The 19,446-nt window shown below is 32.8% G+C and overlaps 1 protein-coding gene and 2 long non-coding RNA genes across 5 annotated transcripts in view; 2 read left to right on the top strand and 1 right to left on the bottom strand.

The window, feature by feature from the left end:
- Positions 1-2,658: 2,658 nt before the first annotated feature.
- LOC148234670 (uncharacterized) lies at positions 2,659-6,301 on the top strand. 3 transcript variants are annotated; one of them, XR_015809653.1, is made up of 5 exons: positions 2,659-3,121; positions 3,267-4,000; positions 4,068-4,180; positions 5,333-5,496; positions 6,154-6,301. It is a non-coding gene; the product is annotated as an uncharacterized LOC148234670 (long non-coding RNA). The 3 variants fall into 3 exon arrangements; XR_015809655.1 differs by having other exon boundaries at positions 2,667-3,121; positions 5,336-5,496; XR_015809654.1 differs by having other exon boundaries at positions 2,793-3,204.
- On the bottom strand, positions 2,901-6,273 carry LOC148234671 (uncharacterized). The gene is made up of 2 exons (XR_015809656.1): positions 4,942-6,273; positions 2,901-4,891 (listed from the first exon to the last, which is right to left on the bottom strand). It is a non-coding gene; the product is annotated as an uncharacterized LOC148234671 (long non-coding RNA).
- A 7,664-nt stretch (positions 6,302-13,965) lies between the features above and the next one.
- LOC148234668 (NPC intracellular cholesterol transporter 1 homolog 1b-like) overlaps positions 13,966-19,446 on the top strand; it is a 39,387-nt gene continuing 33,906 nt past the window's right edge. The window contains exons 1-3 of the mRNA XM_088186307.1: positions 13,966-14,257; positions 16,371-16,535; positions 16,638-16,785. Coding sequence (XP_088042433.1) covers positions 14,008-14,257; positions 16,371-16,535; positions 16,638-16,785 — 563 coding nt within the window. The 5' untranslated portion in view covers positions 13,966-14,007. The remainder of the gene's footprint in view (positions 14,258-16,370; positions 16,536-16,637; positions 16,786-19,446) is intronic.

The raw sequence follows: 19,446 nt of genomic DNA, 5'->3' as shown, positions 1-19,446 counted from the left end.
AAATGCTATAACATGAATTCTTCTTCTATACCCAAAACTCACTACAATTTCCGATCGATCAGCTTCAGGAATTTGCAGTTTCTGCAACGTTTCTCGGACTGTAGCTTTTCTGTTCAAAATTACAACTTTTCTCCACATTGCGCCAAAAGGTAGAACGATTAAAATGCTGATTTGCACAGCAGCGTTTAGCACGTTGTCTCCTCCGAGGTCCATATTAAACCCTTCCACCAACAGATTGGGATGTGTCAACGAACAGCCGGCGCGTTGTTTGGCAATAGGCACTACGATGATGTCAGTCGACTCTTCTTCGTCGGTTGACTCTCTTGGATCTTCCGACTCCGATTCCACGTCTGTGTCCAAGTCTTCTATGTCGGATGACTCTCTTGCATCTTCCAATTCGTCATCTACGTTAAAGTCGTCTTTGTCGGTCGACTTTCCTGCATATGACAACTCCGTGTCCATGTTGAAGTCGTTTTTGACAGTCAATTCGTCTTCTTCAGTCGCTTCCCCTGCATCTTTCATCTCCGCGTTCATGTCGAAGTGGTATTTGTCGATCGACTCTCTTGTATCTTCCGACTCCGATTCCAGGTCTACGTCAAAGTCTTCTTTGTCGGACGACTTTCTTGCATTTGCCAACTCCGGGTCCATGTTGAAGTCGTCTTTGTCGGTCGCATCTCCTGCATCTTCCAACTCTGTGTTCATGTCGAAGTGGTCTTTGTTGGTCGACTCTCTTGTATCTTCCAACTCCACGTCTATGTCTTCTTTATCGGACGACTTTCTTGGATCTGCCAACTCTGTGTCCATGTCAAAATGGTTTTTGTCGGTCGACTCTATAGCATCTACCGACTCCACGTCCAAGTCTTCATTGTCGGATGACTCTCTTGCATCTTCCAATTCTACATCTACGTCAGTCGGCTTTCTTGTATCTTCCAACTCCGTGTGGTCTTTGTCGGTCGCGTTTACCGATTCCACGTCTATGTCGAAGTCTTCTATGTCGGATGACTCTCTTGCATCTTCCAATTCCACGTCTACGTCGTCTTTGTTGGTCAACTTTTTAGCATCTGCTAACTCCCTGTCCATGTCGAAGTGGTCTTTGTCGGTCGACTCTATTGCATCTACCGACTCCACGTCCACGTAGAAGTCTTCTTTGTCAGAAGACTCTCTGGCATCTTCCAACTCTGCATCCATGTTGAAGTCGTCTTTGTTGGACGACTCTTTTGCATCTTCCAACTCCTTATCTATCACGATCACATCTGAAGGCGATTGATCTTTTGGCTCTCTTTCATTTTCTGAATCACTATCTATCACGATCACATCCGAAGGCGATTTATCTTCCAACTCATCGTTGATCACGATTACCTCACATTGAACCTCCTGTCTCGATGGCTGTTCCTCTTGATAAAATGGCTGTTGATCTTCCCAAGGACGTAGCGGACGAAACGGTTGCGCGCGTCTGGGAACGTGCGCTTGGTAAGGATGAAACCTTGGATTCGGTCGCTGTTGCCGTAAGTTTATAGCCACACCAGCGTTGTAGTCGCAGCAGCTCAAAGCAGGCCCTTCGACGGCGCCAATTGACAAGGATAGGCCTTGATGATACATGGCAGCAGTAGAATATAAATTGACGATCAACACTTGTTATTCGCTTTTGGTTTACAGTATTGCTTTAGAGAACCTCCTTGGAACACGGCAGAAAGCAGTATGATGTGGCGTTTGGACACTTGCTGTACTAGCGTGGGGTGGGGGTAATGGTTTTGGCCATAACGTTGTCCATGTCTTTCACAATGGCTGATATTTTTGCACGCCATTTCGTAATTTGCTGATATGTAATGAAGCATTTATTTATGTCATAAGTTATTTAAATATTATTTCAATAAATTAAAGTGTTTTTCAACTTTAAATTATACAAAAAAACACATATCACATGATAACATAGAGTCGCTTCCAGGTCGTTAACTACTAGTATACAAACATAAATCTCCCTTGCCCCCAATTTATAAATATTTAATACAATCTTAATAAAGTAAGAAATGCTGTAGCTAAAAATTAATGAAAGAATTCAAAAAGCAGTGATTTTTATCATCAGTTACAATAGATTTTCACTCATTTTATTTGTGAGTCTTAAAATATTCAACATTGGTAAAATAGGGATTTAGCGTCCTTTATTGGTTTAAGTTGGCATTACTGCATTCTTACATTAGGCATTCGTAGTTTGACGTTTAACCCGCTTCGACCCAATTAAAAGTTAATTTCATTTTTTTAAATAACAAAGAGAACACAAACAATATCAGAAATATTCATTTATATATGATTACGCCGTGAAATAAAAATATTTAAAACTAAAATAAATACAATAACCTTTAATGGTTTAATTATTAAAGAGTAATTTTTTCGTCGATGTACTTTGTGAACTTTATCAATTATTTTCTAATAGTTATTATTTTATATTAACTTTTCAAAATAATATAGCCTGGTATATTAAAAAGATATAATCAAAAATTTCATTATAACTTTTAAAAAAAATCAACAACAATAAAAAAATCTTTATTTTATTTACTCTATCATTTATTCTCCATTCATATGCTTTGGCTAGATTTAAAACCTATAATAAAAAAAATACGGGTAGGAGTGGGTTAAACATTCAACTACGAATGAATGTGTGTGAGTGTGCAGTGATACCAACTAAACCAGTATAATAATAAAGGTCGTTGAAACCCTATATTACCGGCGAAGCATTCCTAACCTCGATGTTTGTTCAGAAAATCTAGGGCAGGGCTCGGCAACCTATGACCCGCGGGTCACCAAGTGACCCGTTTGATGATTTGATGTGACATATTTCAGTTCTGCAAATATTATTTTTTAATGTGTTACGATGTCAAGACTAGACCACATATATGGTTGTTAGGACCAAAAAACTTTACTGACCCGAATAGTCTTTTTAATAGTCACATTCTAATTATTTTGACACGCAGCCAAAAAAGGTTGCCGAGACCTGATCTAGGGAGTCGTCCCAGCAATCTGGTCTACATAGGGCTTCAAGCCCACCGGATGCCGGAGACCATCAGTAGCAGCTTTTTGCGCAGCAAAATCTCCGCAAATCGCATGATGCGACTACGGAATTTGGGTATAAAGCCGCTTCAATGGGCATAGACGTGTAACTCCTTTAGGAGTCGACTGGGAATCATCGCCAGATGCGACCCTACACTCGTAGATCCGCTAATTCCGAAATGTGTCTCTCCGACCACATGATAATTAGTTTTCATTTACAGTTTACCTATGGGGCTTGTGCCCCGGAGGACTGCGTCACTCCGGCGTCGCTGCTATCTCGACGCTTCAAATTTGGAAAGGCGGACTGGAAGAGACGGACAGAAGAGAGCGTACAGACCGATCACCTTTCCCCTTGCAAGCTGTTCGAGAAGCTGCTGGTGAAGCCACTTCAGAGCGAACAAGCCACTGTCGAGCAGACAGTTCGGCTTTCGCCCTGGAAAAAGCATAGACGACGCGATACAATATGCCAAAATGACAGTCAACACCTTCCCCGGAAAGCACGTGGTAGGAGTACTCCTGGATATATCGATAGCCTTCGATCACGCTTGGTGCTCAAGAATAATCGATAAGCTGAATCACCTAAACCGTCTCGTCTTACTTTGAGGACAGATGAGTGGTGATTAGCATAGGCGAGAGCATAGTCTGGAAGACTAGAAAGAGGATGCCCGCAGGGCTTGGTCCTCGAACTGATGCGGTGGAACGTCCAGTTCGATGGCGTCCTGGAGCCCCTCTGCCCCATCACTGCGACCTCGTCGTGTACGCCGATGATTTGTTGCGGACAGCCGAACCGGGCTAGGAATTAAGACAGAGAGCTCTAGGGAGAATAAACTCTCTTTCGCCCCTCACAAGACGCAAGCTGTGCTGCTGAGAAGATCTCTGGACCCAAAGAGATCCCCCAAATATGGATGGATGGGCACGGAGCACACGGAAGCATAAACAATTTAACAAAGTGACTGTAAGTATTTTGCGAAATAAAAAATATAACACTGTTATTCTAATAAAAATTATTATTGACATTCTAGGATCAATTCATTTCGGCTTGGCAATTTCACTTTACTTATATATGTCGAAATAGTAATCACATATGTGATTTGACATTTATAAGTAATACACAGCAAATAAAAGTAATAAAAAGGTAAGATTTCTCTAGTATTAACTAATATTTATTAAAAATAATAAAAGCCAATATTCACTTTTGGGTAAAAAGTTACATTGTTTTAATTATTGCAGTTAATTTTCATAAACTGAGAGATATGATTACATTTACGTATGACAAACAATACAAATATTGCCTCAACCTAACCTTTAAAGAATAGTTGCCGATCTACACATTCAATATTTTAGAGTAACTTCCATGGTATTTTTTTCTTCAGTTGTCATTTTTAAATTGCACTTAGGAATTATATATGTAAGTGAAGCGGTTGTGTTTACGCTTCTATTCGTAGTTTTTGGTGGATCCGGTTGACGATTTGTGGTAGGACGTTTGTACAGCAAACTGTACAAAGTGGCCGTTGCGAAATCTTCCGGTAAGTTCTTGACGCGTTTTGACGGTGATCCTTCGACAGTCGTCGATAATAATCCTCGAGCACATATCCTGGAGATGGTTGCTCAGACAGGAGGCGAGGTGTAGATCTGAGTTCAAAAGTCGAGCAAAGATGAGATCCGAGCGGCGAGTTGTAGTCCAGTTGAGTGTTGCAGAGTCGAATGAATAATGTGAACTTTTGGCACCGCCTTATATTCCCGGTCGGGTGCGCAAAGGTATCCCCACTCCGCGCGTTGCTTGCGGCTGCGGGGATGCGGCGTCATTGTACGACGCTACTTAGTTCGGTTGCAAGGCTCAGCGGGACTTCACTTTCGCGTATGCTGCATCCTGGACGGTCGTCTCGGGATCGCCACATAAATATATTCAGTATTCAATGTTTAACTATTGTATATACAATAGTTATTATTGTTAACAATTATTTTTCAGAAGCAATAACTTAATTGATTCTTACAAAGACTCATAAAAATATTATGAGACGCGATTATTTTATTCTAGTAAATTGAATACACCAGCTAAAGAATCACATACATTGCAATTATTATCGTTAACTTAAAATTTAAATACATACGTATTACATTTTCTAAGATAACGTACTTTATTATTTATGTAAAATATCATATAAAAGTCTATTTTTTTCTTCACTTATCACGTTCAAATTGCGTTTATGAATTATAAGTAGGAATATTGTGCACAGAAATAAATTTTATATGTTCTTAGTTCTTATTGTTTATAATTAATTTTCAGAAGCAGTGAGAGAACGATGAGATGACTTATTGCCGTCATTCGCAGAAAGTTGTCAAGCCGTCGAATATCGAAAAATTTTCTCAATAACTTGCGCCAGTCATTGCTATAAGAATAATTTTAAAAAATCGTTCGTCTGGACTCTAATGAAATCGGAGATCAGAGTGGTAAGTATAAAATAGGTTTTATGTTAAGCATGTGTTTATTCCTAACTTTTATTACATACATTAACTTTTCTAGCTAGTTATCAAAGAAATTAACAAATTTATTACGGCAAATGCAAAATTATTAAATCCAAGTCGGTTTGTTGTAGTCAATCGAAATGCTTGTACCGCGTCCTCTATGCTTTCATTGGCATACAACCACTCATTTTCAGCTTGCAAAAAAATATGTAAACATGTAGCTGCCTTGACAGTTGAATTTTTTCTCCTATATGTCATTTATTATTGATTCTCCTGCAAAGAGTCTCATCAAAAACAGTTCTAATTTGAAGCCGCCATTGCCAATAAACACATAAGTGTCGGATGGTATATTTTTCACTAAATTATATAGTTCACACCTTTGAGATATAGTTACGCGGAATTGCAAGTAGTAGATCAGCAGTTATGCAGTATCACCGACGAAATCTCATTAAAATCTTGTGCTGTCTTTTTCCAATTTTCCTGATTTGATTTAGTCATATAAAGCGGCTGTAAAACATTCCATATTTCTTTGTACAACTTTTGATACAGTGGAATTATCAACACGGAAACTACTTGACATTCTTTTGAATGAATAGCCTGTGGCCAAATATTTGAAAATTTAAAATAAATGTATTGTTTCAGGTGAAGCTATGAAAGAAAAATGGAAGAATTTACTCGACACCTACAAAAAACAAAAAATCCCTGCATACTTCAAGCGGAATGATAATTAATGAAATACAATAAAAAACGATAAAAATAAAATTTCAGCACTATTTATTGAATTAAAAAAGGCTTTTGACACAGTAGACCAGGGGCCGTCAACCTAGTCCATACCACCCACTAGTGGGCGGTGGGTTATTTTTTTGTACTACTGTTAAGAGGAAAATTGATTAAATATTGCTACGACTTGTAACTATTTCCAGAGCTTAATTTTCCATACAACTGGACAAGTTTACTATTGCAGATAATAATTTTCTATTGGTGGTATGTGTACAAGACCTGGATGAAAACAATACACTGTAAGAAAAAATATTGTTCACTATAAATTTTTAATTATTGTGCAACACTATTTTAATTATTGTGCAACACTATTAAATATGTTAAATAAATTAGATAAACAAATGTTGCAAAAATTACAAAATAGGGGAATGAGAGTAATCTTAAATAAAAATAGATTAACTAATTGTAAAAGTATGATTGATAGATTAGAATGGTTGAATGTTCAAGAAATATTGAGTATGAATGTTTTAGTATTTATATATAAGTTAGAAAATAATATGTTACCAGAATATTTTAATAAGTATTTAATAAGAAATAGAGATGTACATAAATATAATACTAGAAATAGAGAAAATTTAAAGATAATTAAGTATAAGAAAACGAGTACGGCTAGGGGAATTATGTACGGAGGTTTTGATTTATATAATAGTCTTCCAAGAGAAATCCGAAACAGCAAAAATATAACGGGTTTCATAAATGGAATAAAAAAACACCTTCGTACATATAGAAATAAATTATAATATTAAGACTTTATTATTGTATATTTTTATTTTTTCTTTCTGTTATGTATTTTTTATATATTTTTATATATGTTTACTAAATTTGTTAGATGTAAAGATTAGCTATTAAGCTAAATAAATTAATAAAATAAATAAATCTAATTACAGATATGAAAGCATTATCATAATATCATATCAGTTTTCAATTAACAGTCTTTAACCCTTTCTGCTTGTAAGGTGCGTGGGACGCACTAGCGCTTGGCTTTATATTATTCGTAGGGCGCGTCAGGCGCACCATTTCAATTAATGAAATATAAGGTCGATTTTTGGGTATTTCCTGTGCATGCTTTAAATGGCGTTTTTGCAATGTTGTAGACAAAAGTTTCAAGAAGCATATCTTATCAAAAAAATATCATTTTTACTTGAATCAAGCCGGGGAGAGGTCATTTATCGCGATAAGTCGGGGTTTTTTGATGACTAAATTTAAATGCAAATGTGCCGTAGATTTCTCCCGAAGGCAATGGTTGGTGATCGTCCTTCCGTAGACACGTGTCGGTGACGTTTTTATTGCCTATTGGGTTTTTGACAGTGTCTCGGGTGTTCATAATTTGTGTCTAAGTAAGACTATAGTGATTAATAATTTTGTTTTAATTACTAATTTTTTTAAATTTTATTGTGAATTTTTTTTTTAAATTTTATTGTAAAAAAAACAGTGCTATCGATGAATATAGTGATTGTAATGATAATAGGTTTTGTAATGATAGTGATGGGGAGTATTTCATGTTTGATTTTTCTTCTTCCAATGATGATAGTAAAGAAAGTAACGTCGAAATTAGGCCTGTTGCCTTGAATCGAAGATGGAATACAAGCAATTAAAACAATTACGAGGAAGAAACGGTACCTCAAACAAATCGCACCACATCAGAAAATTGGAGAATAATAACTAGGTAGTAATGACAATGTAACTTATAAATAACAATATTTTCACCAAGTGATAAATGTCCTGGGCCCCAAGTTCCCACAAACTGCATACGAACTATTATTTTCAATTGGTTTACACTGATAAGTTGGTATACTAATAGAACTTGGGGATTTACGAAAAATTAAAAAATAATATTTTTCCATATTTGTTTCTTTAATTTATAATAAAGCAACATCCCTCATATTATTAAACTTAGTGCCCTTTTTCGTGCATCACTTTGTTTATTTTTATATAAAAATATGCTATTTAAGCATTATTAGCTCGAATATATAAAATCACAAACAAATATGTACCATAAAGCTACTCATTAAAAGTTTTGTCTATTTTTAATTAAGAAATATATAAAATAATATGACATTAACTGCAACGTTTCATTTGACGTATTTTAGTTTTTAAAAATATACTTAACATCAGTTTATATAAACATAGATATACTTTGTGGATTTTTTAATTGTTGTAAAACGGTACAATTTTGTATTTCTGCAAGCGATGTAAGCTTTCTTCGTTCGCAGTTAGATATATCTAAAACTGAGTGGCATGTCTTTGTTATTTGTGTATATTTATTTATTTATGGTTAAAACATTTTTTGGTCACATAAATATTTTAAAATGGGTCGTCGCCCTATTGTATTAATTTATTGTTATGGATTGTCAACCAATGGTATTTGAGTGAATAAAAAAAAAAAAAATGTAATTTGGGGAAATGCAAGTATTTGTTCTGATTTCTTCGTTTTTGGTATTAGTTTATTCATATTTATGCTCTACATCAGTGATTCCCAAAGTGGTCTATATCGACCCCCAGGGGTCTATAATAACCTGCAAGGGGTCTACGTCAGCGAAAAAAAATTTGGGGGTCCATGAAATAAAAATGGGGGTCCACTGAAGTGGATCTCAACAACCACTGATAATACCTTTCTACTTACATTATAATCTTATAAAATAAAGACATATACATTATTTATAAAAGTACCTATGAAGTAAAAAATGTATTATATATGTTTATAAAATTCTGTAAGTTGTAGGATGTAGGCATTCGCTTTGTGGTTGCAATACATTTTGAACTTGTAAAAACCTGCACATAATGATATACCACCGTGATTCTCAAAGTGGTCTATATCGACTCCTAGGGGTCGACGATGACCTGCAAGGGGTTCATGTCAGTGAAAAATAAAATTGGGGATCCCACACCCACATTTACATCTGATGCAAATGTGGGTGACTTTATTTTTGGCTTTCAATGAATGGAATAATTCATACACAGATAGTAGAAATCTTTCAAAGTAAGTAGCACGATACCAGCTGTCAAAAACACATTTGAAGTTGATGAATTTGCAAAAAATCAATATCAAGCAAGCAGGGGGTCTACCCAAAACCGAAAAACATGGCAAGTGGTCTACGAGACAAAAAAGTTTAGGGACCTCTGCTCTACATATATAATTTTAATTTTTAAAAAGAACTTAACATTTTTCTCGAGCTGGCGACATACCTAGTACGAAAACGATTACGAGTGCAAAGGGTTAATATGTTATGTATTTTTATATATACTTTTTTTTAGCATAAATAAAGTTTTTTTTTCAAAACCTTCACCATCTAAAATATATTTCATCCTTACACTGAATTTAATTACTGTGATTCTGGTGGGCGATAAGAAATTTTACTATAAAAATATACAAAAGTGGGCGGTAGGTATGAAAAGGTTGAAGATCCCTATAGTAGACCATAATATATTATTAGAGAAATTAAAACCATAATTAGACAGCAAGTAGTTGTAATAAATGGTACACAAAGCGAATGTGATGTGAGTGTGGGTTTTCTTAGGGTTCTATTTTGGGACCTATATTATTTAATCTACACATAAATTATTTAAGCCTATGTAGACTTGCAGGAAGGATTCAACTGTGCTAATATATGTCTCTAAAACATGCAGAGTGATCTGATCCATATTAGTGAATGAATGAGATTTAACAATTAATGAAAAAAAAACAACTATGATATTTAATAATATACAAAATTCCTAGGTCTACTTTTACATAAAAATATAAAATTTTATAACCATATTGACAATATAATAAAAAAAATAATACCACTGTCAAAAATTTTATACAGTTTTCAAGATATATTAACATTTATTATGCACATATTCATAGTCATCTAACATATATGTTTTGCGTTTGGGCATTTACAAGTAAATTAAAATCACTCCAGGTTATTCAAAATACTGATATTAAATTTGCCTTTAGATGCTCACATAAAAGTTTTGCCTATAATAATGGTAACCAAAAAAATTGGAGCTGAGCCTGTTAGTTCTATTGATAGACTTGATAAAAAACATAAAGAGAAAATAAATATTCAATGACCTAAAATTGTAAAGGACTACAATGAACACACGGGAGGGGTTGATCTCATGGATAGTTTCATTGGACAATATAATATACATCTCAAGAGCCGTAAATGGTATTTAAGAATTGCATACCACATGCTAGGACATGGCTGTAATAAATTCTTGGATATTATATAATAAAAAAAATGAGCAAAAGGGAGTTGATAAAAAATTACTTCAAAGTTTGCTTGAATTACAGAAACCCTTGAAATGAATAATTACGAACCCGTAAAACTTGATAGGCGAATTAGCAGAATCGTGATCGAAGAAGCAAAAAGAAAATGCGGATCATCACAATATATTTCACCAAAGGAGGTGAGAACTGATAATTTAGGACACTGGCTCATATGTACCAAGAGGAACAAATGTAAAATGCGATGGTGTGGTCTTATATTTTAATAAGAGGAATAATTGCTTTAAGAATATCCACTTGTAAATATTTTTAATTTTAATATATTTTGTTCGCGTTCTGCATGATGTTGCATATCTACAACAATCAGTTTTTTATAAACATAAGCCTAATTATTTTTCTATCATTTTCAGCCTAATTTTGGCAAAAAAAATATTTTTATTTTTTAATTTTTGAAAAATTATGCATTTAAGGGTTAAAATACATTGCATTTAAAACCTTTAATTATATACCAAAATCAACTGGAAATAATTGCAGAGAAATTAAAAAATATTTTATAATGAATTTATGCAACTTTAATTAAAATAAAATTAAGTTAATAAATAATACATATATCATATCACTTATATGTGTTATTTTTTCATTTAACATGCTTCTTATTTTTCTAGTTTGCTCTTTTAAAATTTAACTGCAGAATGAGTTATTTTTTACTCATAAATAAATAAAATAATAATAATAATACAGAACCGAACACACCAAGTACATGTACGGCGAACCAACAACAGATAAACACACCGAGCACACAGCAGCAAGATATTGGCAATAGCAGAAGAATCATGAGTCCCTCTAATAAAATTATTGACTATCGAGAATCAAGAAATCCAAATAACATGAGCCAAAGAAACAGAACTTGTATAAAATTGATTATTTATTTTTGTACTATGCGGATACTTTAACCAGATAAAGCAAGCTTTACTGAAATAAGATTTGGTAAAATTGTTTGCTGAAGTCGAACTACAGAATTTAGATGAAATAGAACAACAAAATACTCCCACATATTCCATTATCAATAATTCTTCTGATTCTGGACAGATAATTAATTTATATTGGTTTACAAATTCAGTTTTAGAATTATTAAGTCAATGATGTGGTAATCAACTCGCACCAATATTTTCTGTCGTCGTTTCTATTATTGTTTTGGATTTTTTTTTTAAGACCGGCGGTTGAGAAGTTACTGTAATTATCTTTCATTTTTAAACTTGGGGTCAAACTTTTACACTTCAAAATAAAGAAAATGAAAATAATGACGTCATATTTACATAAAAATACCACGTTTCGGAGATTGTCAATCGCTATGCACGTGTATTCAGTAACAATTGATTTTGAAACAGTAAAAATACCGTAAAATGCTGATAAAATGTCGATAATCACAAGTTTTGTTATCACTCAATGAAACATTAACGCACCTGTTAGTTACAAATAACGAAGTGAATCCCAATAATCTGTATGATAAATATATTATCAAAATAATAATAAAAACCTAAATCATGACTCACATGCAAAAAAGGACGTCGTTCAAGCAAATACGATTATACATACGAGTCAAACCATATATTACGTGCAAAGGTCATGATTTGCGATTGCCATTGGAACTATATTACTATGAAGAATCTTTAATTTTAGATCCAACAAAATTCTGGAAACTCAAAACGAGACGCTGTCATCGATCTCCTTGGAACAACATCAATTTTGAAGGGTTTGGTAGATATTTTCAAACCGTATACCATGACGATGGGTCACATTTAGATTTTACTTCTAATTAGGATGAGACACAGCGTTCATGGTCATCTTTGTTTTCAATCAAAACCTTTAGTTTGATTGATATGGAATACGGATTTAGCAGGTTGAAGTCCATTTTTTCTCAGGATTAGATTTTATTCCAGACTACTTGTATTTTGCACCCTCTTCAATTTATATTTAATTTAATTTTGGGATCCTCAAGTTTTCCAGAGTTGTGGAAATGCTCTAAGGTCACCCCGATTCATAAGAAAGGTGTCAAGTCTCACATTGACAATTACAAGCCAATAGCGTTGATTTCAGCACCTGCAAAATTATTTGAAAATGTATTGCATAAATACATTTTTAATCATGCTTCTCGAGCAGCAACATGGTTTCCTTTCTAGTAGTCTTTCGCATGTCAGCGTTTTCAAATAGTGATGTTGGGTATAGACTTTTCTGAAAAAATAGCAATGGATTTACAGCAACTTTTCAGTAATTTACGGTTAATCACATGAAGAAATAAAGTTTCCAAACTTGTAGAAAAAAATATGTTTTACAAGTCTTGTGATGCATCTAATGACGTACGATGTATATGAGGAGAGATATTTGCAAAAAAAAACAATTTTCGTGAACTTTGACTTTTGATATATCGACTAGCGGACACTCGATCTTATGAGACTTTCTGCTTCTATCTTTTATTCCGAGATTTAGCCTTTATTTCGCCTTATTTGACTGTACTATTAGAAGATGGGATGATATTTGGAGAAGCACAGAATTGGGACCTCGTTGTGGTAAAGAAGTAATTCAGATTGATTTTAAAATATCAGTGTTTTATGATAGCAGAGTATGTAGTGACATAAATAAATTGTTAATTTTACAATCTGAATTTAGAAATTACAAGAAAAACAATAAAATTTCAGGAGGATACATTTACATTCGTCATCATCAAAGAGCACAAAGGTTGCCGTTTAGCAAACATATTGATTTTGTAGATAGTACCTCTTCATTGCTTCCTCAGGCCACTCTATAACATTTTTGTAATGACACCCTGCAATATTGGAGCAGTGTCGCTTGCAAATATTATTACTAAAGGATAGCTAGAGAATATAAATGTTCCCACCTGCTCCCCCCCCCCCCCCATAAATGACGTCCCTGATTTATTTACAGTTGCTTGCTACATTGAACTCCGTAGTTAAAAAATTAACAATTCAAATGTTTACCTTAATTTTTTTTAATATAATATTAAAAATATTTTTTGTATGAAATAATTAGTGTTCGGCAAAATCAGTGTCCAAGAAGATCCTGTCCGGAAAAATCGGAGCACCAAAAATATATAACCGAACAATTCAGTGGACTACCGTTTCAAGATTTTGATAGTGTGTTAAGAACGTTCCGTAACTATGTAGTTCGAAGCCATAGCGATGACACACTAAAATAACAATCATTCCAATCTGAATCATAACGTCGATCGCTCCAAATACAATGCATACAAATACCGCATAATCCTCTTCATATCTGACCAAATCGCATCTAAATTTCATCAACCACTTGTGCGCAATCATAGCAGGTGGCCGAAAATCGACGAAGCAACAATCGACACAGATAAGAGACCAGATGTTGAAAACATAATATCGATTTTACTAGGTAGTGATCTTCCTTAGTTTTCAAACTGATTAGTACCGATCTGGTCGGTCGGCGTGATAGACTGTCTGTACCAAAAAATCGAAATGAAGATGAGAAGTGTAATTCTCCTTATCGTCGCGACTGTTTTATGGCCGTCGGTTAGTTGCGATGAACCATATCATTGTGTGATGAAAGGACAGTGTTTTTACGATGTAGACAGAGATCAATATCTCAACTGTGACTATACGGGGCTCGGAGTGCCATTAGACAAAGGCGACTGGGCCACGGACGAAAATGCCGAAATGAAAGAAGCACTATTGAAGAGATGTCCAGAATTAGCTGAAAACAATTCTGGTAAAAAATCCCTTAATTTATATTGATATTGATATAAAAAAATTAATAGCAACCATTAAGAAAGTCCAAAGCTGAATGGCATATTTAAAAAATATATTTGTGGGATGGATTCGTTTGTTTCTTTTAGATTTTCTTTGAGGTAAGACTCGATAATTTCCAGTTTAGAATCAGGGGCGTCATTTAAGCTTTTTACAGGTGTGAGGGGGGGGAGCAAATGTTGGCTAGTCAACGGTCGTTTTTATTAAGATTCATAGTATTTTATTAAATGATATACCACTTGCCCCCCTCAAATGACGTACTGCTAAAATTCATCTTAAAAACAATAAAAAAACACATAGTAATTGCCGAAATTTCAGAAATTCCTCACATTCTCGATTAAATATTGTGCAGCTGTGTACTTTCTCAATGGCTGATGCTCATTTTTTTATGTCTAAAAATATTAATTATGGTAATATTTTAATGCATTCAGAGTTGTAATTGCTGCGACACATTGTTAATAATAAAGCAGCTATTATATGAATATTTTTGGAAGCAGGAATAATTAATATAAAACATTTTACAAGCAATCTATAAAGTGAATTATGTTGTTGTTCTTAATCTACAATAATTATAGTATATTTTTAAACGTCGTTCTTATTAGAAACATATTATGTTTTTGTTGATCTTTATCTTGGAAAGTTCAGTTCAAGTTCATAAAACACAATATCTTAAATCGTTTGAGATTTTTTCTGTGCTTTAATTATTAATATAGCGCAACGTCTCCATAGCCAGTTTCTTGTATTTGGAAACCATTGAAATTTGCGGTGAATCAATTGGTTTTATCTTATAAAATGACGTTTATTGTATTGCCAACAAATTTTCTTAGTAGTAGTTGATGATGTTATACTTCATGAAACGGAAAATACCGATCTATATAAGATTGTGAGTCCTTCCTTCTTTTTAAACGTACCGTTTTTAAATCTATCCTTCGAGGAACATTGACAAGTCTCTGACGAGGATAATTGAGAAGCAATTGCATTATCTTTTTAACACACTTCATCAGAGAAACTGAGTTCTAGATATGACTATTATTACGATCGTTAAAACCGACAATTGCATTCGTTGCAAAGTGAGCAGAGTTTTTATGGTTGCGTTAATGTGCGATTATTAATGCTTTTTAAAAATTGTGCACCAAACCCCTTTGTCGCAAGATGATCTCCGTCACTTATCATCATTTGTTTGAGGTATAAATTTATCATGGAAAAAAGTTATTTGTAGTTTCCCATGGCCTCTAAATTACTAATTTATTATTTTTCTTTTTAAAGCATTTAAATCATGGTCATTTGAAAATTGTCACCATTTCTATAAGTACTTAGACATAAATAAAAAAATAGGGATGATTGTTAAAATGTTATTTTATATATTTTCATCTTAAATATACACGTTTTTTTACAAAACTACTAGGAATAAAACTGGTTTATTCCAAAACTATCGCTGAATAACAATGTCTTTCAATTTCTGCAATTTCTTAAATGAGACTATTTTATTGTACATTAGCAACAACGATGATTTTATGTAGTGTAATCATGACATTTCCTAAAATATATTTTAGTATCATTTTCTATCCTACTAAAGTAATTTTAGATAAGAAATCCAAAATAAGCACATAGTATATCGTAAACATATACTTAAATACCATAACATAAAGTTTAAGTCAATGACTAATATAGTATCTATTTATAGAACAAGTTTCATGTTGATATAATTAAAAATAAGTAGTTAAACGTCTAGAGGAACTCTAATGTTTATTTAACACCTTTTCGCCTAAAATATTTTTGCTACAGTACTAAAGAAATAACAGTTTTAATTAAAATAATATCATTTATAATTAGCCAAGGTTTCTTAATAAATTAAAACAATATATTATCGCGTTTTGATATTTTTAAATCTGACGTGAAATCTTATTGATATAATATTGTTCACCTTTCGACGGTTTAAATTGAGCTAATTAATCTGATATGCGTGTTATTGATTTATGAATCTAATCATATTCTGCAAGGTTTTAGAATTAATAAAAAACCGAGATTTCAAGGTCCTATTTCAATATAAATTATATGATTTGATTTGTTTTCAGTTTGTTGTGAACCAATTCAAGTGGAAATTATGGAAGTGAATATACAGATGCTTCAAGGAATTGTGGGAAGATGTCCGACTTGTTTTAGAAACTTTATACAATACATTTGCGCCCTAACTTGTAGCCCAGAACAGAGCATGTTCATGACTTCGACTGTCATAGACGGTATTTACTATTATTTAATTTATATAATACATTTATCATATATATGATAAATTTATGTAATAAATTTATCACATACATATATCATATTGTTTTTTTTTATAGATTACGTTAAAAATATAACATTACGTGTGACAAATGACTATATGGTGAATACTTTCGAATCCTGTAATGATGTTATTAATCCTCAGACGAGTAGTTCTGCTATGAGCTTATTATGTGGCGATGAAGGTGACGATTGCAATCCTGAAAAGTAAGTCTATAAAATATTATTTAAACTTATTAGATAATTTAAAATAATATAATGTAAGTATTACATTGCCTCGAAATAACAATTAATTAGATACATTCAATTCTGGAATATAAGAAGCACTCCCATATAATTTTGCTCTTTGTTGACTGGATACATTTTTCGCTGTATCTTTTGCTACATTGACAACGAACATACTGCACCCCATCTGATACATATACATTTACTTTACTCTTAGCAGAGAGCGTCAGTCTTTCTCAATCCAAAGCACTAGTGTATTTTTTTATCAATTACGACACATATCTTCAGTTAATAACGGGTTTTTAGCAGGATAACACTCGATGTATACATACCCTTCCCTAAGCCACGTATAAAGATTGTGCACATTTATTTATTTAGAAAATATGTTACATATACTCACTTGTATTATTCACTGTTTTACTTGATACTCACCAAGAGTAGTGATTTTCACCCTTAATTAATAACTGATGATTGCTTATATCTGATTAACTTGTTTTGTCAATAACCTAATTGACGGATACACAATAATACTCAAACTAAACTGTGGATGATTTGTATTTATATTTTTTATGAATATTTTTACTACTAACGCTGATGGGAAATTAGATATAGACTTAAATGCGTGATAAAAGGTTGCAAGATGTCCAATTAAGGATTGCGAATCTATCTTAAATTATTATGATTTTGAGAAGTGGCGCGTTTTTGTATGCTTCTGTATAATTTATCCAAGATTTCACTTCTGAGCTTTGCAATATTGGTTAATGTAGTTGTTGCCATCTGTTGACGAATTATGTAATATTTTTGAACCATAATTTTTTTGTCATTAAAAAATAGGTTTGCATCTTAGCTAAATACAAATAATGAATCTTTCATTTTAAAAACGCTATTGAAAATATTTATATTATGGTATTATTTGTTTTCTGACATTGATTACTATATTTTAATGTTTTTATTATAAATAATATAAAAATTATTAAATATAATCTATCCACACTGTTATGTTATATAGAATGTCCCAAAATTAGCGCAAGATTTTTTTTTTTTTTTAATTTTTGTTTATTACATAATTAAATAATACATTTTTTTAAATTTGATTTGAATTTGCCGTCATGCGAATGTGCCAGCATAGCCGTGGAGGCCATTTGCCCGGTGTTATTTTCCATAAATAATCCTATCCTATGTACTTTATGATTCAATAAAAAAATAACAATCTAAAGACTAAAAAATGTGTTTTCTATTTAATTAAAATCTTGCGTTAATTTTGGGACACTTTTAGATATGATATAGACGTAAAACATATATCAGTTAACACCTTGGAGTGTTTACTACAAATAGTGTTTACTAAAAATATACAAGGATATGTAATTAATATCTTTCATAAAAATGTAAAATATGGACTTTTAAATTCAAAAAATATGTTGAAACATCTTACCCTAAATACATTACGTATTGATTAAGCTTTTGTTTTAAATAATGTATTACATAACGAGAATTCATAAAATACGAAATAACGAACAAATACACAAGGCGACTTAAACGATTTAGACAATTTGAGATACCTGATAGATATGATAAATAATAAATATAAAATAGTAAATTAGTACTTTGGGCTAATAATATAAGACGCATTTAAAATGTATTGCTTGAAAAACCTCTTGAGAAAAAATAAACAAAGATGTGAATAAACTGTGAGAGTTTTAACGATAAGCATTAGAAATCTACAAAATGACAATAGTTTGGCTTAACTACACATTAGAAATTGGCATATCAGAACACATAGAATTGCATAATAGCTATGGAGACTTTCGAAACACATTAATTGTCATAACAACTCATTAGTTCACAAGATCCGAGACGTTTAAAATACTTAAGGCCTCGCACCGAATAAGTATTGTTTGAATTATTGTATAGTTGTCTTCATAGCTTCATAGTTCTATGGCGTATCGGCTATATTAATTAATTAAAATTCATTTTTGGTGAGGACAAACCTCCTCAAAGAAGGACGTCTGGTCACCTTACATACATATATGCACATACATATAATAAAATATTATAAAATAAATCTGAAAGTTAGAAGTAATAAAAAATTGTCGGAATGAAAAAATCTGCCAAAAAGGGCGCCGATTCCGCGACGTTTACGTAAACCTAACCTAAAACCATTCACACACCTAATAAAGTATAAATCGGTAAACGTCACGAAATACACGTCGTAAACATACGAGGGTGTGCCAGCCGACGCATGATTACAACTTAACCGACGGCGCCCATGGTTAAGCTAAGTTGGAAGTTCTATTTATACTCAATTAAATTTACATTCCGCTTGCGAATGCGAACGAACACTAGTAGCGCCATCTATTATCAAACAGAGCAATAATTAATTTTCTGCATAATTGATATAAAAAATCAATACAACATAACTTTTGAAGTAAAGTAAAAAAATAATAAAAAAAAATCTTTTATAATTTTGAACCCATAATTTGGTTGTGAACGATTGTGATAATGAGACATTTCTCTGACGTCAATGCGTTATCGATGTGCTTACTTCTCGCATTATTTACTAATTAGTCACACTGATCCATATTTTAATACTTCAAGGCCAGACCATATTAACTGATATAAATGTATTTTCTAGATAATCAGATA

The sequence above is a fragment of the Plectrocnemia conspersa genome, unplaced genomic scaffold, assembly GCF_051122295.1.
Source record: "Plectrocnemia conspersa isolate PC_06_02 unplaced genomic scaffold, ASM5112229v1 ptg000005l, whole genome shotgun sequence".
Classification (NCBI taxonomy): Eukaryota; Metazoa; Arthropoda; class Insecta; order Trichoptera; family Polycentropodidae; genus Plectrocnemia; species Plectrocnemia conspersa.
Note: the sequence above shows the minus strand (reverse complement) of the source record. Positions and strands in the feature narration are given on the sequence as shown.